The sequence below is a fragment of the Myodes glareolus genome, chromosome 3, assembly GCF_982192425.1.
Source record: "Myodes glareolus chromosome 3, mMyoGla1.1, whole genome shotgun sequence".
NCBI classification, from domain to species: domain Eukaryota; kingdom Metazoa; phylum Chordata; class Mammalia; order Rodentia; family Cricetidae; genus Myodes; species Myodes glareolus.
The window spans coordinates 59,567,141-59,593,995 of record NC_142028.1 but is presented as its reverse complement, the minus strand read 5'-3'; the positions used below and the strand labels follow the sequence as shown (position 1 = coordinate 59,593,995).

The 26,855-nt window shown below is 52.5% G+C and overlaps 1 protein-coding gene across 1 annotated transcript; it reads right to left on the bottom strand.

The window, feature by feature from the left end:
* Positions 1 to 54: 54 nt before the first annotated feature.
* On the bottom strand, positions 55 to 24,866 carry Grip2 (glutamate receptor interacting protein 2). The gene is made up of 23 exons (XM_048438382.3): positions 24,725 to 24,866; positions 24,381 to 24,516; positions 23,635 to 23,780; positions 22,902 to 22,988; positions 22,195 to 22,270; positions 21,138 to 21,283; positions 20,175 to 20,322; positions 19,921 to 20,090; positions 19,137 to 19,259; positions 18,669 to 18,812; positions 16,728 to 16,914; positions 16,166 to 16,311; positions 15,446 to 15,526; positions 15,152 to 15,218; positions 14,915 to 15,060; positions 13,727 to 13,871; positions 11,570 to 11,709; positions 10,874 to 11,053; positions 9,959 to 10,133; positions 8,820 to 8,925; positions 4,628 to 4,771; positions 3,041 to 3,187; positions 55 to 2,186 (listed from the first exon to the last, which is right to left on the bottom strand). Exons 1-23 carry the CDS (start codon positions 24,864 to 24,866, stop codon positions 2,028 to 2,030), a joined length of 3,141 nt encoding a protein of 1,046 aa, XP_048294339.3. The 3' UTR covers positions 55 to 2,027.
* Positions 24,867 to 26,855: the final 1,989 nt, after the last annotated feature.

Sequence of the window (26,855 nt, the reverse complement as noted above, 5' to 3'; positions counted from 1 at the left end):
AAGCTGAACCTTACCAGCCTGTTTTTTTTTAAATAAAGTAAACAATTTACTGTGTGCATTTAATCAATTTTATTAAAAATTCATCCCAATAGCACTCACCCCCCACCCCCCAGTCACTGATACCTGGTGGAACAAAGATTTAGCCATGGGCCCCAGACAGATCAGACAGACCAGCCTGTGCAATGGAGCCATGGGTGTGCTGGGTGCTTCCTGGGAGCCCTAAGAAAACCCATATAGAAAAATACTTTACAAGGAATATGTTCTAATATTAGCCAGAGAAAAATACAGCTCTGGGGGTGGGACGGGGGTGTCACAGGGGAGGTACCCAAAATGCATAGGCAGGCAGATTGCTCACTGGGGAGGAAGCTAGGGATGTTGTGTGGGCAAACACCCCTGTGAGAAGCCAGGGGGAGGGTATTGCATATGAGAAGGCCTCAGGCCGTGGCCAGGAGGTCCACCCGCTTGACCTAGTTGCATATGTCTGGGAGAATGGGAGAGCCTCAGCCCGAGGGGAGGTCAGGGGTCGAGTAGTTGTGTTTTCAGAGCCTGAAGTCTTTGAGTGGAACACAGATTTCCCAAGCCAAGAGGCCCTTAGAGTACAGTCAAGTCATGTCACATACCAGAAACCTGGAGAGACTGAGCCATCTGCCCAAGATCACACAGTATCGGGTGCTGGTGGCCAGGAGTCATTCACCTGCCCTCAAAGCTGAAGATCTTGATTTGTTTGTTGCCCATGATAGGTGGGCAGCATCTTTTTACCCTGGGGCAGTGAAAGCAGAGGTGCTGGGTTACCTGGACCCAGGCCTGAGGGACCTGGGGGAAACAGTCACAAAGGGCATGGTAGTGGGGAAGCCGTGGAAGAGCAGAGAGCCAAGGGGTCCCAGTGAGTACGTGGAGATGGCCTGGTGTCTGCTCAGGTTCATCCAAGGTCACACAGACATGAAGGGAACCAGGAGCAAAGAATGGCTTCTTGGGCCCCCATCCGTCCTCTTGAACAGGGAGTCTTTCTGGCAATGAGTTTCAAGGGCAGAGAAGGGGAGATGGGATAGGGTTGGAGGCCCCTGGATCCTTGAGACCTTGAACTGGGTAAACACAGAGCCAATCCGAGACCAGCCCACACCACGGGGAGGTGGCTTATGTCCTGCTTGAAGCTGAAAGGGTTCTGCTTGGCAGAGATGGAGGAAGCCCGAGCTAAGGGGATGTCGGTATGCCCAGCTGTGAAGTGGGGGCCTCCTTGAACAGCCTCTTTGGACATTGCTCCCTCTTGCGACTCTTCTACTCAGCTGGTTTCCCTCCATCTCAGCTTCTCTTTCCTTTTCCTCCTTCTCCCCTCCACTGGTAGGGCTGGCAGCAGGGCTAGGACTCAGCCTTGCTTCCATAACTGTTGGAATAATGGGTGAGTGGACACTTCTGGACTTTTCCACCCCAAGCAGTGACTTGCGCTAAGGTTTTGTGGAGCAGGAGGGTTGATGGCCACAGCTCTGCTCTGGGGCCCAGAGTCACCCATGAAGCCACCAACCTGAAGGAAGGGGCAAGCATTCTCTGGCACCCTGGATGTTCCTAATTGGGGTTTCTCAGTGTGGTCATTAGATGCTGGAGGCTCTCAAAACACCAAAATTTGGGAGAAGGGAGAACACTATCCTTCTTGTGCCACATCCTTCCTGGTGGCAGCGTCCCTGTGTGACTGGGTACCACCTGTACAGCTGGGTCACCGAACACTTCCTGCCACAGTTCAGAACTGTCCTGCTTCTTCCCCTCTCAGGATGGGAAACACTGGTAGCGCACTCTAGTTAACACATGGAGCAGGGCTGTCCTCGCTCCTGCCACTGTTCTGAGGTGACCGTGCAGGGATCTGGAGGAGCCCCAACTCTCTCTCGGCTGAGCAGCAGGGCTGACCACTTTTAGGTGGGGTTCACTGGACATCTTGAAGATCCAACTTGATGATTCCACTCTGCCGGGTGTGGAATCTGTGGACTCACAAGTGGATGAGTAGGGGGCCGCTCCTCCAGCTGAGCTACGTGATGACCTCAGAGCATCTGGGGACTGTTGGGGCCTGGTGCTCGTGGTGTCCGGCGACTCTGTGCCAGTGGGTTACGACTGACAACCAGCTCTAGGATGTCTCCAGCCTCCGCCAGGAGTGGAACCGCCAGACAGCAGTCGAAGTCCCGAGTGCGAACATGGTTGACCTGCACAGTGCACAGCCAAGGGACAGAGTCCCCATAAATGAAAGTTCTAAAAAGAAGCTGCACCTGCAAGACTGACTAGAGCTGAAGAGAGAGTAGAACGTGGCAGGACCAAAGCTCAGAATTTATCTTGAGCTATCTTAGCTCCCACCGAATTGCCATTCCTTGTCCACCTGTGTCTGACCTAGCGTCCTTTTAACGATCAAGTGACCACTAGGTTCCACCAACCCCCAAACTAAGAATGGCATCAGAGGTCTAAAGCCTGGCTTTCTGACGTGCTGTAACCAGCCTGCCTGATAGATCCACTAATACTTTTACAAATCATATTGATTTCAGTCATTCACGGCCCAGGGTAAAACCCCCTTTGAGGCAAGAACCGTGGTTTTTATCAAATAGTATGATTTTCCTGAAGTCCTGTCCCCACCCAGATTTAGGAGAAAACATAAGTACATTTAGAGCAAATACAAGAAAATCAACAAGTGAACAAAAACAGCTGGACCAAGGGACGGGCGGGCTGGGAGGCTAAGCTAGGAACAGCTAACTTTGTTCCCCAGGTTCCCTTTCTGTTAGAAGACCATGTGACTGGTTCTGGCCAGTAGACTGACAGGGGGCCTGTCATATAATGGTTTGGAGTGAAGGCAGGACAAAAAAATGGAAGTGATTTCCTACACCATGGAGTCTAAGGGAACCGTTGCTAGACAGGCAGGCCCTCTGTCAGCCAGGTGGTCAACAGCAAGTGGAAGCTCAGCTCTGGTGTGAGCAACCTCACCTGACTCAGCCCCCTGGCCTTCCCATGCACTTTCACAGTGAGAATCGAGCCCTGTACCTGGGCCAGTGTTGGGGCCTCCCTGAGTTACCTGCAGGAGTCTGTCAAAGGGCTGTAGGCCTCCGTGCTGGGCTGGCCCATCAACACGCACCGTGTGGACATAGACACCCTTCTCCAAGAGGCCATCTGAGACACTGAAGCCAAAGTCGTTCCGCACTGGGTCCTTGTGCAGGGTCACCTGGGAGGAAGAAGAGATGGCCTTTGCTCCAGTCCCCATTACGTCCTGGGATACAGGTCCAGCCTATTGGCTGGTCCTGCTCCAGGCTGCTCTCAGCAGCCTATTGAGCCCGTGCCCTATGATATTGGCCTTGCTATGTGCAGCCCACAGGTCCCCGTGCTTAGGAGTCCCTTAAAAAGGGAAGCAGGAGATCATAGCGTTTTCACCACCCTGGGCAAACCCCTGGATTTGGCATGTGCTCTGATATCTTGGTTCTTACATAGATACCTACAGGTGCAAGAGATGCAGCTGGTGGCAGGAAGGTGATGTTAGTCATCTGCCTACGGTGGCATGCAAAGTGGTCTCTTGGGATCTGCAGGGTGCTGGCTCCTGGACTCTGTGAGGACCCCCAAATCTGCAGATACTCAGTGGTGTAAGATCTGCAGAGAACTTGTGCCTGCCTGCCCACATGTTCAAGTCTTCTCCAGAGGGCTTCTAAGACCTCCTAGTGCATGGTTGGTGCTACATAGATGATTTACCTGTACTGCTCGGGGAATGAGGTCCAAAGTCGGCCTATGTACAGTACAGATTTTTTTCTGTTATTATTATTATTATTATTATTATTATTGTTTTTGCTATTATTTTAGATAGGGTCTTGTTATGTAGTTCTGGCTAGCCTAGAACTTGCTATGTAGACCAGGCTAGCCTTGAACTCTCAGAGGTCTGAGGGCCTCTGTCTCCAAAGTGCTAGGATTAAAGACCTGTACCATCATGCCCAGCTTCTCCCTGGATACTTTTGATCCGTGGTTGGTGGTCTGAATTCAGAGCCTGTAGGTAGGGAGGACTAACTGTATATTCACACATATATGCCTATATGTAATATAACCTTACTGTATATATACATGTATGTATATATGTATCATACATATTTGTATATGTGTACATGCATACAGGGATAACGACTGCTGAAAAATGAATCATAAAAGTGTATCACAGGCATGTCTATATGTAGGTGTGGAGTGTAATTATACAGATGGTGAGAGTTATAGAAAACCTAATTAAAAATTCCCTGGGTGATTTTGTTGTTGGTTGGTTGTTTTGGGTTTTTAAAGTTTTTGTTATTTTATGTATTTGATGTTTTGCCTGTATGGATGTCTGCATACCTCTTGTGCACCTGGTGCCCTTGGAGGCCAGAAGAGGGCATCAGATTCCATGAAATTAGAATTACCAGGGCTTTCTAACTGTGGTGCGTGTTGGGAACCAAACCTAGGTCCCCCAAAGAGCAGCCAGTGCTCTTAGCTGCTGAGTCCTCCTTCCAGCCCCTAAGTCCCTATTTTTCAGTGATGGAGAATCAAGCTCAACAAGTGGGGGCTCAGTACCCCAAGCAGGTAAACTCCTCCTGCTGCCAGCCCCCCTGTGCCCACACTGTGCCTACTGGCATCTCCCAACCCCAGTGCCCACCCTGTGCATCTCCAGGGGCGTTGGCAACAGCAGCTCCTGCAGGTCTTCAGAGGATGTTCGGACCTCCCGGCTCCGACGCCAGGGTCGAGGGCCAGGCCTGCCATCCACAGATACAGTCTGCACAGTGCCTGTCATGATGGAAGCCTGTAGGAACACGACTGTCACTCAGATACCATATACATACTCCAATCGACTCTGTCAGGCAGGTGCTTGATCACAGGGGGAACACAGTGGAGGCGGGTCATCAGCCAATCACAGGATCAGAACAAGAGCCTCTGGGGATTAATGGCAGACTAGCATCTGCTCTGTGCCAGGCTCAGTTCTCAGTGATTGCAAGTTTAGCTCATGTCACGTTCTGTGGTACCGAGCTGTCTTCTCTGGTTTACAGACAGGCTTAGAGAGAGAACCTGAATTCAGAATTTGACTCCACAGTTAGGGTTCTGAGCCTCAGCTCATATCATCAAGGCACAGGGGAAGGAAGAGGTAGGACAGAGGGAGGGATCAGCGATGCCTCCAGAGCAAATATCTCAAACAGGAAGGGGAGAGAAGAGCGCCCCTTGCAGAGGGAGACACAGCAAAGCTGGGCTGTAGGAAAGCCTGGAGAGGAAGGGTCTTCCAGTACCCTGCAGCCTACAGTAAGTATGTGACTTCTTATCCCGTGGTGACAACAGGGTGACTCTGGAGCAAGTAACTGGGGGAGAATGTAACATGAACAGATGTGTGTGTTCAGGAGGGAATGATGGTCAGAAAGGACATGGTGGGATCATGGAATTGGCAAGCAAAAGTCAAAGGAAAAGTGTCATCTGGACAAGGATGAAGATGAGAAAGGAGTGGGGTTGTGGGATGGGATGGGGCAGTGGGCAGAGTCAACTGTGAGAGTGAGCTGAGACCATCGCATTCCCGAAAGGGACATCCACAGACCACATGAGTAGGGGGACACAGAGGTGTCAGAGTAGGATGAGCCTCTTCCATTGTGATACTCAGCTTCCTAGGCACACAGGTAACTCCCCAGCCTAGAAATTTCTCTCTTCATGTCCGTCATGGTATCTGAGTTTCCACTCTGGTGGGTAGTTCTGTTTGATACTGATGTCCAAGTGCCAGGAAGACTGAGAAAGCAACTGTTTTTGGAACAGTCAAGCTGTCAAGAAGGAGAGAGGGAAGGCCTTGGTGGAATGAATGGAAGATGACTTTTGTACATCTCTTACAAGTAGTCCTCACCTCCTAGAGAGCCAGAATCCACCAGGAAAGACCAGAGACTTGGAATCTTGGGATAAGGGTCCTTAGAGAGTAGAGCGCCTAAGTGGTAGATCAATGGGAAAAGCCCACAAACATGAGGACCCGTCAAGGTCTCGAGAACCTGTGTAAAAGCATGGCAGTGCACATCTATAAGCCTGTGCAAAGGCATGGCAGTGTGCATCTATAATCCTAGGTCTGCATGGCAAATGGGAATGCAGATCCCTGGGGGCTCGCTAGCTAGAGAGTCTAGCCAAAACAGTAAGCTCCAGGTTCAATAAGAGTTCCTGTCTCAAAACAGAAGATGAAGAAACTGGAGAGATTGCTCAATGGCAAAGAGCACAGGCTGCTCTTGCAGAGAACTTGGATTCAGTTCCCAGCCCCTACCTGGCACTCACAACCTATGGAATCAGTGACAGGAGTTCTGATGCCCTTTTTTAGCCTCTGAGGGAGCTGCACACATGTAGGACACATATACATGCAGGCAAAACCCAGTTTGGAACTAGTGAAGCTCAAAGACTTGAGACCTCAAAGACACTCCACACTACAGAGGAAAGGGTGTATGGGCAAGTGCAGCTGAAGAAGCGCAGCAGTGAAGCTGACCATAGACACAACGTATAGGTGAACCTATACTCTGACCACAGATGCAATAAATAGGCAAACTAGAACCATGACCATATGAGACACAACAGACAGGCGAACCTGAACCCTGGAGACTGGGACTGATAGAAAATGCAAGACTCTCTAAAACATACAGAAAAATAAGAAGCTAGAAAATAAAAGATGTTAAGAAAGAAAATCCCAAGACATGAAAAGCAGAGATGTTAGCCGGGTGGTGGTGGCGCACGCCTTTAATCCCAGCACTTGGGAGACAGAGGCAGGTGGATCTCTGTGAGTTCGAGGCCAGCCTGGTCTACAAGAGATGGTTCCAGGTCAGGCTCCAAAGCTACAGAGAAACCCTGTTTTGAAAAACCAAAAACCAAACAAACAAACAAAAAAGAAAAGTAGAGGTGTTAGGGAAATTAAAAATGCAGAAATTGAAACAATTTCTAGGAACTGGGTTAAATATTGTGATAGATACAGTCAAGAAGAGGCTTGGTGAGTTGGGAGGGAGATTAAAGCAGGCAATTAGCAGTTAAAACCCCTGTGGTGGCTACTTTTATGTCAACCTGACACAAGCTAGAGTCATGTGGGAAGACTGGACCCTCAGTTGAGAAAATGTCTTCATCAGATTGGCCTGTAGGCAGGCCATTTTCCTGTTTGAAGATTGATGGGGAAGGGCCCAGTTCACTGTGGAAGGTGCCATTCCTGGGAGGTGGTGCTGGGCCGTGCAAGAATGCAAGCTGGCCTCCAGGAAAGAAGCCTTGAGCTCCTATCCTGACTCCCCTGGATGATGTGCTAAGAGGTGGAAGAAACACTTTCATCCTCAAGTTGCTTTTGGTCCTGGTGCTTATCACATTAATAGAAGCTCTGACTAAGACCACACGAATTCCTGTAGATTTCAAGGGTGTTGCATGACAATGGAAACCATTAAAATATTTGATACAGAGTAGACAACAAGAGTCCACAAACAAAAACTGTAGGGTCACAGACAACTCAGGGCTAACAGATCAACTCATAGCTTTGAAAATATATTATATGAAGGAAGGAGAGTGGAGATTAAATAGTTAAGAAACCAGGATGAGTATCTTTACTTCACACACACACACACACACACACACACACACACCCGTCTAAGAAAATGAATGTCAAAATGAGCAAGACAGAAAACAAAAAGGAAAGACTGAAAAACCAAAACAGGGTTGCTATTTTTTTTTAATTTGGTAATTGGCAAGGCTGATGAATGGGGAGTGCCCCCAGTCAACAATGCTAGAATAAAATGGGGGTGATGGTGGAAGCAGATGAAACAGAGCTTTCAATTGCTCCCCAAACTGAACTTAGAATGGCTTTATCAGATCCTTCTGACCCCACCACCCATAGCCCCTCATCACCCATGCCATGTGTGCACATGTCACACAGGCAGCAGGATGGCCTCAGGGCCCTTCCATGCATGCTCTCAGACATGGCATGCCCTAAAGATATGCACGTGTGTGCATGTCCCTCATGCCTATGTGTATAGGCCCCTTCACATGCAGTGTGTTCAGGTGAGAGCATGCATACTGTAATAGAGATAAACCTATGCACATGCCCATTATATGGAGTTCATGAAGTGGGAAGGTTCACTCTGAATGTAAGTGGCTCCGACCAAGGGGCTGGAGCTCTGGGCTGAATGAAAGGGACAATAGAGCCAAGCACAGCGTTCAAGCCTCTGCTGCCTCACTGCAGACGCAGCGACCAGCAACCCCAGGCTCCTGCTGCCAAGGCTTCATGTACTGCCATGATGGACTAAGTCCTGGAAGTGTGGGACAAAACAAATCCTTTCCTCTCCTTGCCATTCCTCACGTATGTAGATGTGATATGCATATGTGGGGAAGCATATTTGCATGGGTCTATGTGCACATGTGTGGGAGTGCACAGGCATGTGTGTCTGAGTGCATGTGGAGGTCTGAAGTTGATGTCCAGAACCACCCCCCACACCAGAATTGCTCTTTCATTTTATTCATTGCAGCAGAGTCTCAATCAAACCCAGAGCTCATCGATAATAGCTAAGCTTGCTAACTAGCTTGGCCTGGGGATCCGCTGGCTTCTCCTTCTAGAGGCTGGGATTTGCAGGCAGGCTGCCATGCCCACTCTGCGTTTACATGGATTTTGGGGGATCTGAATAAGTGCCTTAACAACTGAACCATTTCCAGCCCAACCCTTCCTTTTTAAAGTGGCTTTTGTCACAGCAGCAAGACATATAGGTATTACACATCCCCAAGTGACCCAGGAACCTGACTCCATTGGTGTGTAGCCTCCCCCAGCTCTACAGTGTGTCCAGACATGGTGCCCCACAGGCTCCCTGGTCAGGGGACAGTACCTCCAGTTCCCTTAGCAGTTCCGACTGACCACAGGACTCCAGGTCTTCAAGGGCCTCTCCAAACACTCTCCAGAAGCCCTCCTCTCGGGCGGGGCCAGGGGTTGGGCTGCAACAGGAACCACAGCGTCAACTCCTGGCAGGCGGGAGGGTGGGCGGGCTGGGCCTGAGGAGTCTTCCTGGCCCAGGGCCCAGTGTTGGGCTCCAGGGGCCATAGGGCGGGCAGGCAGGCAGGCGGGTGTCCTCGGTGGCAGTGCTGGGGCCCCAGGGCAGTGGTTGGTGACACAGAATGTGGGGGGAGACGCAGTTAGGGGCGACCAAGACTGTTGGTGGCCAATTATAACAGGGGCAGATGAGACGGGGTGGAGAGCGGTGACACAGGACGCCTGGGAAGAAAGACGGACAGACAGAAGACAGAGACAGACAGAAAGATCCATGGGATAGCCCCAGAAGACAGTCCGATCCCACCCAGACACATGGCACCACGGGACAGTGACAGAACAGAGCCAGAACTAGCCAGGACACAGATGAATGAAGAAAATGGGGTATTTGTGCTGGGGGAGGGGGGAGGCACCCATCCTGGCCAGCCCATATTGTGTGGCCCATCCGCAGCTAACACCTAGCTTGCAGGACCCCTGACAGCTCTCAGAGCCCTTTGCAGTTCACCACACAGTGATTCACAAAGTCCTCATTTCTCAAAGGCCTGGCTCTGCTTTTGCTTTTAAGGAGGACAATGCAGAGGAGATAGAGAGGCGAGTCCAGGCCGAGGAGGCATGGGTGTTTCTTGTGGGGACCCACTCTGTGGGAGCTGGCTGCTGTAGGAGCCCAGTCATACACATGTACCACGCACAGCCCAGGTGGCTGTGAACCGAGAGGCATGCCTCCTGCAACCTGATCTGAGGAGGAGTTTGGGTTCAAATTCTCAGTCCGTGTTGCCATTTCGAGCACAGCTATTCACAGACTCAGGGGGAACAAGTCGAGCTGCTGTCTCAACAGGACATGTCTACTGCCATCTTCCCACAGATGCCCTCTCCACCCCAGGTCTGTTCCTCAGGCCAGGGATGTTCTTCTGTCTTCCTAGCTCCCCTGTCCTGACATTGCCACCCTCTGGCAACCCCCCTCTTAGCGTCCCCACCACAGACCTCATCGGCGGCTCCCAGTCCCCCTCCTCCTCCTCCTCTGGGAAGTTCTCATCAGTGGGGCCAGGTGTGTAGCTTGTCCTCCGGGGCTCAAGAGGTGGGGGGCTGCTCTTCAGTCTGCTGGGATGCCACTCCTGGGGAGTCACGCTCCGGACTGCCACCTGTGGAGTGTAGGAGCCTGGCGGGTGGAGAGAGGGGTGTGGGCCTTCTCTCTATTCTTGCCTTGCCCCCTCCTTGTTCCCAGAAATTGGATACCAGTGGGCAGATATGTGCCCTTCTTGGGCCCAAGTGATCACTGAGAGACCCAGGAGTCCTTGTCTCTCCAGCAAGCGCCTGAACAGCCAGCCAGTCAGCAGTTAACACTGAAGTTCCAGCACCACGGTCAGCTCCACAGGCCTGGCCAGCTCAAGGGCCTCCTTAAAATGGAGTTCCTGATTCGACCACACCCAGACAGACCTACAGGAACTCTGAGGATGAGCTCCCTGGGGCTTGGGATGGGGACACTCAGGGAGAGCCAGAGGCCCTACCTGAAACCAAGAACCCAGAGATGTTTCTCTGCTAATTGCGTTAATCACAGGCCCGAGGGCAGCACTAGTGGGCCTCAGCCACAAGGGCAAGGAAGACATTGTCTGCCTTCTCATCTTCAACTGGACACAATGAACAGGAATTGACACCTACTGTGTGTTAGGCACGGGGATAAGGAGAGAGACAGAGGAATGAAAGCTGCTCTGTCCCCAGCTCATGGCAAGGAAAGACAGGAGTGCGGACCCCTCTGAGGGGCAGGTGAAGGGCGGAGGTAGTCAGGTTACCTTGGGAGCTCCCTCTGAAGGAAAAGACCAGCTGGGATAGAAGGTGTCAAGAAGACCAGGCAATGGGATCACCTTCACAGAAACCTGTTCAAGGTCCCGGGCTCATTACCTGAGCCCCCAAAGCCACCCTCTGTGGCAGAGCTGCCCCAGGACTCCACAGCACTATCCACACTGGGTACGGCAGGTGAGAAGCGGGCTGCCAGCAAGCCTCCCTTGAGGGCCTCGGGGGGGTCCTCGTCCACATCACTGGCCTCACTGAGGCTGCCTGACTGGCGGGGGAGGAGGGGACCTGGGAAGAGACAGAGCATCATCAGAGATAGATACCTCAGAGATAGGTGTTCTGTGAGCCTTAGTTTCCCTACTTCTGGGAATTCCCAGGCACTTGACAACCTGGCTGCTGCTGTGGGGGACATACTAGTAAGTAAACCCATCACACAGATGGGAAAACTGAGGTGTGTGAGGTTGAACAATAGGTCAAAGGTCATAAGGCAAACAGTGATGGAGGCCAGATTAACAGAAGACCCCATGACTCAGGTAAACTGTGGCATACATAGCACATAGGAACATACGACATAGGAACATGCCGGAACCTGAAGAGATAGGAAGCAATGAGGAGCACGGTTTAGACCCAGAATTTACCCCATATTGCGCTATGTTACCATGGCACAGGGTCTCTCTCTCTCTTAGCTTCCTCATCAGCTGGTACAGGGACCCCACCCCCTCTCTAGATTGGGGACACATAGCTTGACCCAGGACTGCCCTTCCTGTGTAGGCCAGTAAGTCCCCAGGAAGGGGCAAGGCTCACGGTCCAGCTGCTTCTTGATCTTCAGTGTGACAGTCTCCCCTGCCACCTGCAGAAGGTGGATGGCCTCGCTCAGGGGCCGGCCCTTGAGGCTCACGCTGTTGATAGCCAAGATGCGGTCCCCCACGTGGATGGCGCCAGTCCTGAGGAGGGAGCACAGAGCGCACATGAGACCCAGATGCTAGAGTCTCAGAGTGTGTCAGTTCTGCCGTCAGATACCCTGCAGAGGCCCCAAGGCACAGGCCTGACTGGCCCCAGCTGTGCAGGAGGAAGGCTATTCAGGCAAAGCAGCATACTCTGGTAGTCTCAGTGTTCCAGAGGCAGAGCGGGATCCTGAGGCCCTGTCTCAGAGAGGTGGGAAGAGAGAGAATGAGGGAGCGGGAAGGAGAAAGAGAGGGTGAGGGACCCAAGCCATCCTCAGAACTTCTGCTGAACCATTCTCCCCCAGATTCCAGGCTTTCTACCTCTCTTGGTTCAACTCAAAGTCACCCTCTTCCTCCCCTTTTGTTCTGAGACAGGTCTTGCTATGTAGCACAGGCTGGCCTAAGTAGCACAGGCTGGCCTGGAGCTCTCTAAGGAAGTCAATGTTGAGGCTTCTCACTGAAAATAGCTGTCTGACATAGTAGCACACACCTTTAACCCCAGAACTTGGGAGACTGAGGCAGGCAGATCTCTGTGAGTTCAAGGTAACACCGCTTGAAGAGGAAAAACAAAATTTATAAGAAAAATAGATGGAAATAGTTAAGTTGAGCAAGATTAGTCAGACTCAGAGAGACAAATCATGTGTCTTCTCTCATATGTGGACACTAGAGTTAAAATTATATATGGGAAGGGTTATAAAGATTGTAAGAAGACCATGATGGGAGCAGGGACACAGGGAAAACTAGAGGCTCATGGGTGGACACTTGGGACCTGAACAGGAGGGGAGCTATGTAAGAGAAGGAAGGGGATCAGGAGGATGGTTGGCAGTGGGGGAGGGGAGGAATAAAAACAAAGTGTAACGAAGGCATATTCATATGGAAATGTCATGATGAAACCCATGACTTTGCAAGCTAGCTTTAAAAAATGCATATTGGGAGCTGGAGAGATGGCTCAGTGATTAAAAGCACTGGCTGTTCTTCCAGAGGACCTGAGTTCAATTCCCAGCAACCACATGGTGGCTCACAACCATCTGTAATGGGATCTGGTGCCCTCTTCTGCCCTGAAGACATACATGGAGGCAGAATGTTGTATACATAATGAATAAATAAAATCTAAAAAAATGCATATTGGTTACATGTCGAAATGCATATTTATTTAAGATTAATTTCTTCCCGCCTAGCTTTTTGAATGTGACGACTATGAAGTCGGTTTGGAGAGCAAGTCGGGTTGTACCGCAGCTGCTCTGGACTACGCTGCCCTGGGTAGATGGCTGTGAACCACCCTCCGGAGTCAGCGTGGTCCACTAGGCTTCTGCAGTCTCTCTGGAGTCCAGTAGAGGGCGCTCCAGGAGCAGCCCAGCCCGAGTCTGAACCCTGACTAGGCAGATGGGCTGGGTGCTTGGGCCCTATGAAGTTCACCCTGCAAGCAGGCACCTTGGCCTGCTGTGCAGGGGAGCTCACACTTCCTGGCTCCCCTGACTCACTCCTTGCAAAGCTGAGGTAGAAAGCTGGGACTCACTCACCTGGGGCCCACTTCATCTCTGCCCACCCCACTGAGGGGCAGTCAGGACACCTTCCTCTCAAGGCTCCTTCCCTGGCACAGTCCCAGAGACACTTAGAGTAACAGGCAGACCAGCAGCCTCAGGGACTCAGGATAAGCCTCACGTGCGGCTCTATCAATGGGGCCCTACCCCAGATATTCAGGCACACAGAGGCCTCAGAGTGCTGGCTGTTAAGGGGATACACTCTGGGAGGCAGCCGAAGGTTAGCCCAGCCCTGCCCTGACTGGACCCTTCAACTCTGGTCCCCTGGGCCCTTCTGTCCTCTTTTCCTTTGTCCTGGCCACTGGGTTGGACCAAAATTCCTGTGAAGGATGGGGAGCAAGTGCTCAGAGAGGAAGTGACTATCCTTGAGTTGTTTGATGCTGAAACGGAAGTAAAAATCAGATTGGCTGGTTCCACAGCCCACCTTCTGCTCCCCGAGGGTCCCCAGGTCCTCCCCATGTTACCCCAGAGTTTACCTTTCAGCCAGGCCACGCTTTGTGAGGCCAGAGATGATGATGGGGTCAAAAGGCTCTTCGGTGCCGGAGATGGTGATGCCCAGGGGTCCACCGTAGCGCTTCAGCTCCACCGTGTAGCTGACCGCGCCTGTGCCCTCCTGCTCATCTAAGGGTGGACAGGCTCCTGAGGGTGAGGCCCAGGAGGGGGCAGGGCTGGGACCCACCCCTCCCCAGTCTCAGCACTCTCCAACCACCTAGGACTCCATCAACCCCTCACACACCTGCTCAGGCACCTCAGGCTCCCAGCCTGCTGCCCAGAAGCCATGAAGGGAAGGAAAAAAAAGCCTACGAGAACATGGAACCGAGATTTGAAAACACAGATTCACATGCCAACCATAGCAACTCAAGATTTATAGCAAGGAGAAGTGAGAGAAAAGGGAGGGAAAGAGGGAGGAAGGAGGAAAGGAGAGAAATAAGGAAGAAGGAGGGGAGAGTAAAGGAGGGAGGAAGAGGAGGGAAGGAGGAAGGAAGAGTGAAGACAGAGAAAAGAGAGAAAAGAGGGAAGAAATGAAAGGAGGGGCTGAAGAGATGACTCAGGGGTTAAGAGCACTTGCTGCTCTTCCAGAGGACCAGGGTCAACGCCCAATACTGACATGTCTGCTCAAAACCACCTGTAATTCCAGTTCCAGGGGCTCTGACTCCCTCTTCTGGTCTCCCTGGGCAACAAGCATGCACGTGGTGCACTGACATTACATGCAGACAAAACACCCATACACATAGAAACAAGATAAACAAAAATAATAAATAAAAAGACAAATTTTTTAAAAAAAAAAAGCAGGGAAGGTATAAGGACAGGAGACAAGGAGGAAGGAAAGCAAAACTGGCCACCAGTGGCTTCTCCAGGGTGAGGGTCCCACACTGCTTCTTGGACACCCCATTTACAGCACTCCTCACCACCCCCTTCTGCCTCTCCTGCCTCTTTCCTCTTTCCTTTCCCCGCCCACCAGTTCAGGCTGCCTCTCCTGTGCCAAAGTCAACCCTGCAACCCGCAAGCCGCTCAGATATCAGCCCTGCACATCTCCCAATCTGGAGAGCCTCACGGTGGCTCCTGAGGGCCCTGGAGCAAGGGAAAGGGATGCCTACAGAAGTCCTCCCAGCGCCCCTCCCGCTCGGCAGCTGCCCATCAGCCATGGTCTCCTAGGCATATACCTGAGTTGTCCTCATCTTTCCGGATCTTCAGCTTGACCACGTCCTCACACTGGCGCAGGATCTGCACAGCGTCTTCCATGGGACAGTGGTCCAGGCGGATATTGTCAATGGCCAGCAGCTTGTCGCCTGGCTCGAGGGTGCCAGTCCTGCATGAGTGGGGTGGGGATGGGAGGAGCCTGGTGCCGACGGGCACTGCCCCGCCCCCGCGGTCACACCCCTGCCCGTGTGGCGCCCCACCTGTGCGCCACGCTGCCCTTCTTGATGTCGGAGATGATCAGGGGTTCCCCTCGCTTCCTGCTGGCTGCTGTGGAGCAGGGGAGACAGGCTGTGAATTTAATCTTGAAGGCCCCCTGTTTAAGGTGGAGTCAGGAGAGGACACTGTTGGCTCCTGGTCATATTACTTCCTGGCTGGGTGGCTGTGAGCAAATCAGCTCACCTCTGCGTGACTCAGTTTCCCTTCTATAGAACGGGGCTGCAGCCCACTGTGGCGATGTCGTGAGATAAACCAGGTAAGGGGGCAAGAGGACTCACAGCTGATGGTAATGCCCAGCTCCACGCCACGCCTCTTGGGTAACTTCACGTGGAAGGTCCCACTGCTTGGGATGACAGATTCTGTGAACCAACAGCCATGGGTGACGCGAGACTCCAGAAGAGCTCAGAGGCCTGCATCTTGCACCCACTCTGGCTTCTCATGGGCCGGGAGGGGGTAATCTCAGAGAGCGACCGTGCCAACTCCACCCCGCTGCTTCCTCCTGATGTAGGAGGAAGCTGGGGCCTAGAGAGCTGACCACTTGGCTCCAAACAGCTGAGTGCTGTCTTCAGAATAGAGACAGGGCGGAGGCCAGAGATGGGGCCTGCTGGGCAGGGTGGAACCAAACTTGGCCCACATGGAACCAAACTTGGTCCAACTGGACCCAAGCATTTTCACAACCTGTCACTAATTCTTACCACACCCTGTCTTCCACTGTTTGACAGATGGGGAAACCGAGGTCAGAGGGAGGCAGTGTCCTGTCCACATAGTGTAGAACTCCCAGGACCAGAGCCCTGACTTACGCTGCCTGGAGTCCTTCAGTCCCACTCTATGTCCCTGCTGCATGCATTCCACTCTACGTCCTCCAGGCTCCTGACTCCATGTGGCACATCCTCCTCACTAGGCAGGGTTTAGGCATGCTCTGTGCAAGGTCCCAGGGAGCATAAAGGGGGAGGGGCAGGGATCCAGAGTGAGTGTGTGCAGTTGGGTGACCTACTTACCTGCCACATCAAACTCGATCTCCAAAACAACTTTGCGGGCCAGTGCAGCATCCCGCAACAGTTGGTTGGCTTCTTCCATGGTTCCATCCTCAGTGGCAATGCCATTGATGGCCAGGACACGGTCCCCCACCTGCAGCAGACCACACCTAACCCCCAGAGCCCAGTGGAAAGAAGAAGCCAGTGACTAGAACCCCAGATGTGGTGCAAAGTGGGGGCCTATTCTTAGCTCCTGGTCTCAGTGACTCAGCCCTGTTCCCAGCTAAGGGTTTGAGCTTTCTGGGCCTCAGTTTCTCTGTCTGTCCACTGGAGATGATACCATTGTCTTACAATATAAACAGAGTACCAGAGGCAGACAGGTAGGTAAGGCTTACATACTGTGTGACTCTAGACAAGTGCACCAACTTCTCCAAACCTCGGTTTCCTTAACTGTAAAACTGCTCATGGGGCCAATACGGTGATTAAGAAAAGTATGTTTGTGAAGCTAGGGCTCATAGTTGTGGCTCAGTTTCCCCCACTGGACTAGGCTCCCCAAATTGCAGGCCCACAGAGGCAGTAGGCTCACCTCTCAGCGGGACTGTCGGGTTCAATAAAGCGTACCAACGGCGGAGAGGACAGGGTCTCGGTGGCGAAGATGCCTCCCTGGAGCTGGAGGCCGAAGCCACTGAGGGGATCTCCACAGAGCACAACTTCTGTGGTCTCCGTATGAACGATCTGCCCGCCTGGCCCTACAGTGCTGGAGGCCAATGACACTGTGGGATGGGAGGGTGAGGTTTAGATGAACACTGGTGAGCCCTCCCAGAGCTGCCCACTGAGAGTCCTCAAGAGGTCTGGGAGCCAGAGTGGCAGGTAAGCAGGAGTCCTGCGGCCGCCTGGAATGGGCCTGGGCTTCTTTGTCTGTACAGGGGCATTATGGCATCTACCCTGCATGGCATTAGAGACCTTTGTAAGACAGAGGTTCTAGATGCCTGTATTATTTATTATATTACAGAACCCTCTTTATCCGTTGGATATGTGTTCCGAGATTCCAGGAAATGCCTGAAATCATGGATAGTACCAAAATCTACAGACACCCTAGACACACCCCACTATGATGAAGTTTTACCTACAAACAAGTCTCAGGAAGAGACAGATTAACTATAGTTAATGATAAACTATAATTATTATACCAGCATGTTCTCAAAAAAATTACCAGAATCATTACTGTAGCGCCTTCTGTTTTATTCTGAAACAGGGTCTCTCATAGCTCAAACTGGTCGTGACCTTTCTGTGTAGCACGACCTTGAACTTCCGACCTTCCCACCTCCCCATCCTGGATGCTGGGATTGCAGGCATGTACCACCTTGCCCATTTATTCAATACTGAGGGTAAAATTCAGGACTTCATACACTCTAGGAAGGCAGTCCACTGCCTGAGCTACCCCCCTCAGTACAGTGTGGGCATTCAATACAGTAAGTGTCACCTGAGCAGTGGACACCAGCCCATCTGACCACAGAGATGAGAAAGGGTGACTGACAGTTGAGTAGTGTATACATGACAGATGTGCCAGGCAGCTCACATCCCAGGATGGACCAAGTGATGCGGACGTAAGCTTTTCCTTTCTGTGTTACTCAGAACAGTGTACAATTTAAAACATATGGTCTATTTCCAGATTTGCCCGTTTAATATTTTTAGATTGTGGTTCACTGTGGGTAACTAAAACTTGGAGAGTAAAACCGGATTTGGGGTGGTGCTGTATTTTGTGTTCTATATTCTACATGCCTCTTTGCTTTTAATTATACACGTGTGAGTGAGTGAGTGAGTGAGTGAGTGAGTGAAGGTGTCTGTAGATGCCAGAAGAGGGTATAAACTCCCCCTGGAAGAGGAGTTACATATGGTTGTGAGCTGCCTGTCATGGGTGCTAGGAACTGAACTTTGCAAGAGCAGTAAACATTCTTAACCACTGAGACATCTCTCCAGCTCCTGGTAACAATTTATTGATACACAATCCCCACACAAAAGTCGTCACCCATTCAGTGTAAAATTTGATGGCTTAAAGCATTGTCATTCCCTCCTGAGGGACCCCCTAGCCAGGTCTAGTGGTGCATGGCTGAAATCCCAGCACTTGGGAGGTTGAGGCAGGAAGACTGTGCATTCTAGGCTAGATTGGGCCACGGAGTGAGACTTTTTGTCTCAAACCAGGAAAAGAAAGGAGCCACCACCTCCTCACCCATTGCCCCAGGTCCCGCATCTTGCTTCAGGCAATCTGTCCTCAACCTATTTCTGTCTCTCTGGGTTTCCCTGGACATATCACAGAAATGATCTTATGTGACCCTTGGTGACAGGCATCAGATACTGAACACAGTGGCTTCAGAGGCTCCTTTCTGTCATAAGTGGGACTCTCCGATGTGTGACATCATTCTTGTTTAACTCTCTCCCTCGCTGGACCTGGCTCACTACCCCGAGTCCCACCCCCAGCCCCATCCTCAACCACACTGGTGCCCTATGGGGATGGCCTCCAGCTTACAAGAGCTCCTGTGTTCTTTCCTCCGCTGCCTCCTCCGCCCCGCTGTGGTCCTGGGGCTCATGGGTCCTCGGGGCAGGGTGCTGGCGTTGGCACAGGGAAAGGCGGGGTTCACGGTTGGTGAGGAGAAGGGAGTTGAGGACAAGGCTGGGAAGACCAGAACACAGCCCCATGAGCCCCAGCAGGATCCTATTCCCTTGCACAAAGGTGGGGTAGGATAACCACACAGCCACACGGACAGAGACAGGCATCCTATCTCTCCTTCGCAAAGCCCCTTACTGTGTGGCCTTGGACAGGTCTCTTTCCTGCTCTGGGCCCCTCTGACTAGGATTTCCACAGGGCTCTGGGGACAGGCTGAATGACACGGGGCAGCCCTCTGCTCCGGTGTCTGTTCCCTCCCTGTGCGTCAGACACCGCCCACCAGAAAGGGGTACCAGGACGGCAGCATTGCTGCAACAGCAGGTACGTTACATCGGCTCTGGTTCTGGGCTCCAGGTGCCCAGGTGGGGGCCCTGCAGTGGCTTGGCCTTGGGCTGTGGCAAGAGGGGCTGTAGGAGTCCCAGCGGTGCAGCTGTTCACTCCTCTGTACTCTCACTGCAGTAGAGGGGAGAGAGAAGGTTCGCAGCTGTCGCAGACGTCTGGAGCCATCGTCTGGCAGACTAGTCCCCGCACACCAACGGTGAGATCCAAAACCTTTGCAGTGCCCAAGCCAGCGAGGCACAGAACACCCTGCTCACGTGCATTGCCACCCACTATGCGCTGAGCATGGCACCCAGGCATCAGCTGCAGCAACAAGCAAGAAGGGCAGAGATTCCCGGATAAGTGCTACCACAAGAGCCTCTTTGGAGAAACTGAAGAGGCACAGCAGGCTGGTGGTGTTCACAAGGCCCCTTAAACTTTTACAGCAGCATGGAACCCCATGGGGTGCCAGAAATTGGCTGCCCCTGTTCCCTGATCCGGGTTCCTCTCTCGGCTATATATAATGAGACATGGAGAGTGGCCACCTCCTCAGAAAGAATCCCTAGGGCTTCCAGCCAGGCCTTTAGCAGACACTAAGTCAACAAAGTCCGTCATGGGCTCCCACATAGTCCTTCTCACAGCTGAGTTTCCCTGCCAAGTGTGGCAGGCAGTTAGTGTACTAACATCACACAGTCTTCCTGTCAGTTCAAGACTTCCATCCTGGAACTCTGGTGCCTCGTTTTTTTCTCCCTGCCCCATCCCAGGTTTAGGTCCCCAGACTTGTTGAGGTGCCTACCTGCCTCTGGGGGCTTGAGGGGCCGACGACTCTGGGGTGCAGGCAAGATCTCCAGCCGTACTTTCTCAGTCACACTGGCCAGGAGCTTGGTGGCCTCCACCAGTGAGCAGTGTTCCGTGCTGGTGCCATCGATGGCCAGGATGTGGTCTCCAGCATGCAGGGCCCCACTCCTGCAGGACAGGGGTCCAGAGGGGCTGGTCCAGCGAACAGAGCCGCAGGTTGCCTCTGCCCTGCACACCCCTGCCTCACCTCACCTGTCCACCACGCTGGCTGGCTTGATGCGGTCGATGGTGATAGCTGGCTTGTTCCGGTGGGAGCCGGTGGTGAGAGAGATCCCCAGGGCAGATCCTGGGGTCTTGGCTATTTCTACCACCAATGGGCCTGAAGCATTGGCCACCGTGTCTGGAATGATGGGAAGGGGGAAAAAAGAAAAAAAGAAGAAGTGTAGAAAGTAAATGTGTTCAGTGTCCCACCTGAACTAGCTCTGTCGTCCTTAACCCTCACAGCCGAGGAAGGGGGAGGCACAAAAGGGAAAAGTTACATACAACCACCAGCAAATCGGGTCAGGCCTCCATCATATTTCAGAAACACCCCCTATCTGCTGCACCCCAAGCATCCTGGTCTCATCAGCTCTCCCTGACAGCTAGTCGCTTCCTGGAGCCCTGTAGCTTCTACCTCCATGTCTGTCTGGGTCTCTCCCCACTCAGCCATCTATTGCAGCCAGGCTGGCCCCTCACTCTCAGGCCGAATATTCTCCCCCAAGACTTTTGCACCTCCAGTTGATCCTGCCTAGAGCGTCTGCAAAGGGTCACTCCTTCACTTCAAGCCCTAGTTAGAGCCTATGCCCTAGGCTGCTTGTCGGTGTGTGTGTGGTGGGGGGATTGCATGTGTGTGCTCGTGAGCATGCATGTGTGTACTCGTATGCATATGTGTGTGCACACACATGCTTTGGCACTTCCCCTCTCTCTTTGCTTTTTTCTCTGTCATCTAACACACATTAATTTACCTAGCATGCTAACTGACATCCCTTCCCCCCAAGACCACAGAGTTCACCTGCATTGTTCCTGCATGATCCCCAGTGAAATCAGGAGATGCCTGGCACAGTCAAGAGGCTCAGAGAAGCTAAGAGACTGGCCTAAGATCACACGGTACAAAGTAGTACTGAGCCTCTGGGACCTCTTCCTGCCCTGGCCCTTTACCCTCAGACTCCAACGCACCTGGGGTGGCCACGTCGTACTCCACCTGGAAAAGGGCCTCATGACTGCATTGCTGCAGGGTGGCTATAGCAGTGGCGTGACTGGCCCCATGCAGTGGGATCCCATCTATGCTGAGCAGTCTGTCACCCACCTTCAAGGAGCCTTCCCTGTGGGGGAGGTGAAAGTCCAGTCAGCTGAAGGGCAGAGGAATGGGGCAGTGTGGGGAGGGAAGCCTGAAGGAGTTGGGGCTGAACAGACAGAAAGGGCATATAAAATGTGCCAAGCTAGCTCTGATGCCCTCTACCCCACAGCATGTCTGAGCTGGGGGTGTTCTTCAAGGCTACTCACTCACCTCAAGAGAGCACCACAGCCCAGAGAGGGTGTCCACCTGGCTGGGGACACACAGCGTCAGAGAAGGGGAGGGTGATCTATGGATACCGTGTTGCCCACTGTAGCGTCTCCTCCCATTGTCCCCGCCCCTGTTTTCCAGTAGTGACTCTGGCCTAGTGATGGATGAGCTTGGGAAAGAACTCAGCGGGGCTCCAGTCTGGGCCTAATCCCTGCCCTGGAATGTCACCCCTGACAGGTGCCAAAGCTATTCCAGGAGGTTCTATGAATAGCGACTCATGTAGGGCCTCAGACCAAGGACAAATTTAGATCTACAACAAGCCGGGTCCAGGCTTCTCTTAAAATGGTCAGGAGTCTTCTGCTCAGAGATGAAAGGTGAGAGGTCAGGGGACAGGGGATAGGACATATTCCTATCCCACACCCTGTCCTCCCAGTCCTGATGGTCTGAGCCGGGCAGTGCTGGATCATAAGAGGTTTATACAGATGGTCCCAGCAATGGCCAGTCATAGGGTTCAGAGCACTTTGTCATAGGCTGAGTCAGGAGGACTCTGGGAAGAGACAAACTGGGGTCTCTCCTAGCCACCTCCACTGAAATCTGAGTGACTCTGGGCAGGTTGTCCCCTCCTGGGAAGTGATGTGAAAATGCAGGGCCTCAGACGACCGCAGTGTCCACACGTCCACATGTCAAGTGGCCACGGGATGCAGATGCTTTTGTATCAGGCGGGCTCACCTGTCTGCTGGGCCACCAGGTCGCACGTAAGTCAGGACCAATGGGCGGGATTTGTGCCGGTCCTCATGGGCACCTCCTGGACAGAATTCAACAGGAAACAGGAATCCCTTACCACTGTTCCCCTGGTAAACGAAGTCCTTGACACCAGCCTGGGCTGCCTCCCTCCCCACAAGTGGGATGAGGGATAAGAAACACAGTCCACATCCTCTCAAATAGCATGTGTCTCCTATGAGTTCATCTTCTTCCTTTTTGCCTGGGTTACTTGGTAACTCCAAACTCTGTTAGAGTCTGGCTCAGCTTTCCCCATCTCAGTTGTTGGGCTCTCATCAGTCATGCATACTTCGTGGCTTCTCACAATTTTCCATTTAATGTTTGACTCAGTGGTCCAGGGTCCTTTAAAGTCCTAAGCAAGGGCTACTGAGATACAGTCCAGGTAAGATCCTTGCTGCCAGGCCTCACGACCTGAGTTTGCTACACTGAACCCATACATGCTGTGAAATGAGAGAACCGACTCCTACAAGTTGTCCTCTGACCCTTACACATGCGTCATGCTGCACACACACACACACACAGATATAAAGTTAAGCAAATGGGTAAAGTTCTAAGCAAAATGTATGTCACATTAACCAATGTGACAGAGAGCATGTGCGGATTCTCAGTGACCTTGTTTTTGTCATCTCAGCTCCAAGAAAGACCGTCACACTGACCTCTGAGAACAAAGCCAAAGCTATTGCCTTCCTTGTAGAGGGAGACATCCACCGTCTTAGAGATGATCCTCGGGTTGTTTTCGGGAGCTATGGAGAAATCGAGGCCTCCTTTGAGTTTCTCTGCCATGTCTCTGTGCTGGCAGACGTGTCCAAGGCTCACTCCAGGAGAACCAAGTGACCAGTCATAGAGTCACAGCAACAGCTGACCTCTCTCCACTTTACAGGCAGAGGAGGGGGAGGCGCTGGGAGGTCCTCATCTCTACCCACACCTAGTCCACCACGGACAGTGGAGAGGACTTGACCATGCTCTTCAGGGCCATAGCAGAGTACAGGATACAGTGAGACTGGGGGCTAGGCCAGGCTTGCTTCCAGTTACTCCAGTTAACATTTTAGATCAACTTTGAAAATTCAGAACTGGGAGAAGCCCTAGGCCACTGTGCTCAGGGTAGGTCAGTGGGATCGGGAGCCATGGGGCAGGGAGCAGCAGGTCATTCAGTCCACGTCACCAGACCTTCCCTTCTATCCAACTACTCAAAATGACAAGTTATGAGCAGGGTCCCACCACCTCCTGGTGACAACATACTTTATGCATGCCCTAGCCTGTGTGGCCAGCGTCCAGACATCACCCACCCTGTCTAGGTGACCCCCAACCACCCTAGGCCTGGACAGGGAGGCAGCTGTGTCCCCCTACGCCTGAGGCAGTGGACAGAGTTCCCCGTCCAAGGGCACCCACCGGGCGGGGGCAGCTCATACTCCACCTCCAGCACCACGCGCTCGCCCACGTTCTTCAGCAGGGTGATGATCTCGTCATGTCGGAGCCGGGTCAGATGGATCCCATTCACTGAGCGGATGTAGTCGCCCACGTTCAGTAGATCGCTCCTAAAGCAGGAAAGCCAGAGTCCACGTTGGACCAATGCTAGCCTCTGGGTACCAACATTCACCCCACCCTCCCCTGGATTCTCAGAGAGTTTCTTCCTTTGCCCAAGGCCACACAGCAAGGGGGTGGGACAGCGCCTGTTTAACCAAGGCTGGGTGTGACACCCACAACTTCCCAGTCTGTCCCACTGTGCTGGCCTGGTGACGGCATCATGGTGACATCTCTGACCGTCCTGCATAAACCCAAAGAACAGCTATAGTGTCCCATCCACCACTGTTCTCTCATTTTCTTCCCATGGTCCCCTGCAACCCTCTGATTGGTTCATCTGAACACTGGGGCCAACTTCCAGCCCTTGTTGTCTAAGGGAACATCGAGGACAGTGTGTACAGGTGCTACCTTAGTTGGAAGCCTGGAGGGCTTCCTGGAAGCAGTGTTGCATATGGAGGGATAAATAGGAATCTGCCAGGGTGTGCTTTGGGGGGTCAGAGGGAAAGGCACAAAAGGGTACACGGCCTTGCCCTGGTGGGGTGCTGTGGCAGACATCAAGCTTCCCCACTTATCTGCCCCTACCCATGCTCTGTCTACTGCCCCACACCTCTCACCTGGCTGCCAGGCCCCCAGGTCTCAGATTGGAGACTCTGGGCTTCCCGTCCTTGTCAGTGCCTCCCGAGATAGTCAGGCCCAGAGTGCTGCCCTCTCGCTTGATCAGCTCCACCATGGTGATGCCCCGGAACTCCTCTGCAGACAGACAGGAGGATGAGCAGGGAGTGCCCGCTCTGGGACCAAGACTGGGGAGGTGAGGGCAGGGAGGTAAGCATTCAGCCACTTAACACTGAGCGACATCGCCCTCCTCCACCAAGGAGGACCAGGGAGGGTGAGTGACCACACTTCATGAGTCACTGGAATCCCCAGGGCAGAGCTCAAGGCAGAGTATGATCCACGGTACCTGGGATGCTCTGGCGGCGGCACACCAGGGCCCCATCAGCCCCTGTTCCGTCCTTCCCCCCTTTTGAGTAAGGCCCATCGTCTGTGGGAGAAAGGGAGAAATGGGGATCAGAAACTGGCCCAGGCCCCACTTTCATCTTCATCCTGCTTGGGGAACTCTTCTACCTCATGCCATTCCCCCGTTATACCTGGTATCCTGTAAAGGAGTATTGGGGCTCTCTTCGGGGTCAGGAATGCTTGGATAAGGACCTCACATCGGGAGCTTCTGGGCCAATCGAAGGCTGAGCATCTGACATGCCCATGTCACTGTACATATTGTTACCATGGGTCATATTACCCAACTATCCAGAAAGGAAGCTAAGGCTCAGAGAGGGAGACTTTGTGTTCAGGATCACACAGCTGGGCTTTATAACGTAGTTTAGAACCCAGGCCTGTTGGCCCTGTCCCAGGATCCAGATGCACATCTGGTGAAGCAGGCAGTTACTGTAGTTTTTGTGAGCAGACCTGGCCAGGGCTTCTGTGTGCATGCATGTGCACGTGTGCTTACACGCGTATATGTTAATGTTTTACAGATTATAAACCCCACTTACGTGTAAGCCCACCAACCTCAGTTTTACTGGATGAATAATCTCTCCCATTGCATCATCGAGTGCTGTTTCTCAGCTTCTCTCTCAGAATGCTTAGAAGAAAGACTGGGGCCTGCCACTTCCCCCAGATCCTTACCAGCCCTCTCTCATTTCCTGCCTCCTTATCTTCCTGGGACATGTCTCATCTGCACTGACAGTCGTATTTGGGGATTGTTAAAAAGAGAGTTATTAGAGCACAGTGTGGTGGCCCAGGCTGTCACCCCACACTCCAGAGGTAGGAGCTCAAGGTCACCCTCAACTCTACAGTGACTCCAAGGCCAGCCTATGCTATGAGGCCCTCACCAAAACAAAACAAAGCAGCACCACGTCCTGAGATTTCAGCTATAAAGAAAACACAGTCAGCCCTCTGTCCTCACACCTGCAGATGCAACTATGAAAAATGCCCAGAAAAAAAATGTTCCTATACTGAGCAAGCCTAGGCTTTTTTCTTCTTCTTCTTCCATGAATTCCTAAGTAATGCAGGGCAGCAGCTATAGCCAGCGTGGACATTGTGCTGAGCATCTTAGGAAATCTAGAAATGAGGTAGCTTAGTTATCCCTCAGCATCCACAGGGATCAGGTCTCCAAGCCCCTAAAGAACCCCAGTCCATTCATAAAACAGTATGTTATTGAGACAGCGAGTATCTTCCGACCCAGATGACTGGGCAACACAATATGTAAGACGATGATGAAAAAAATTGCCTATGTTCAGTACAAATTTCTGCTGATAAATTTTACGTGCGGTTGGTTGGCCCACGGCAGAGGGACAGTCACTGGCCGTCCTTGGAATGCACACAGGTGACACATTAAAAATAGCATTGTTTTAGGACGTGACCCAAGCTGTGTGACTTTTGCTATTCACAGGCTTTAGAAGCATCTCCCTTGGACACCTGGGAACAACCCCAGTCCAGCAGCACCCGTGTAACCCAGAAACTAACGGCTCAGTGGCCTGCACTGGCCTGGGAGAGCCGTGCCTTTCCCTGCCTGCTAATCGATGGTCTCCTCCACCCCTTCCCAGGCGCACCACATCTGTGTTTCAGAACAGTCTGAAGTTGTAGGGTATCCAGGTCACCTGCTCTGTGGTGAAGCCACTGCCTCTCCCATCCTGCAGGGCCCTTGTTTTACACAATTACTTCTCTGGATTCCCCTGTTCTTGCAGCTTCATCCTTATCTGATGCTCAGTGTGAACCCGAGGGAGGGAGGGGATACTTTCGTGTGCACTGACAGATAAGAAAACTGAAGCTCGGACTTGCAGTTCCAAGGTAGACTTTGTGCCCCCTCCCCAGCCCATGGCCCAGGATCTCCTGACCAGGCCATATACTGTGTTCCATCAAACCACATTTTTCTCAGCACCTGAATGACCATCATTAAGTTGGCAGACTCCTTGTGCTATCTGAGGAAGGGGCATCCTTCCCAGGCGCCAGGTGTATCTGTAGTTTCCCACTCCTTCCGCAGACCTCACTTGATCCTAGACATGCCCCTCGCCTGTCCCTTAAACAAGTCCAGC

Excerpts from the sequence above, each read along its gene's own strand:
- Grip2 (XM_048438382.3), bottom strand. The coding sequence starts at position 24,866 with ATGAAGATGAAAGTGGGGCCTGGGCCAGTTTCTGATCCCCATTTCTCC. Across the intron at positions 16,915-18,668 it reads GAAAGAACACAGGAGCTCTT|TGTCATTGGCCTCCAGCACT; the intron begins GTAAGCTGGAGG and ends CCCATCCCACAG. Across the intron at positions 16,312-16,727 it reads CCCGACAGTCCCGCTGAGAG|GTGTGGTCTGCTGCAGGTGG; the intron begins GTGAGCCTACTG and ends TCTGGGGGTTAG.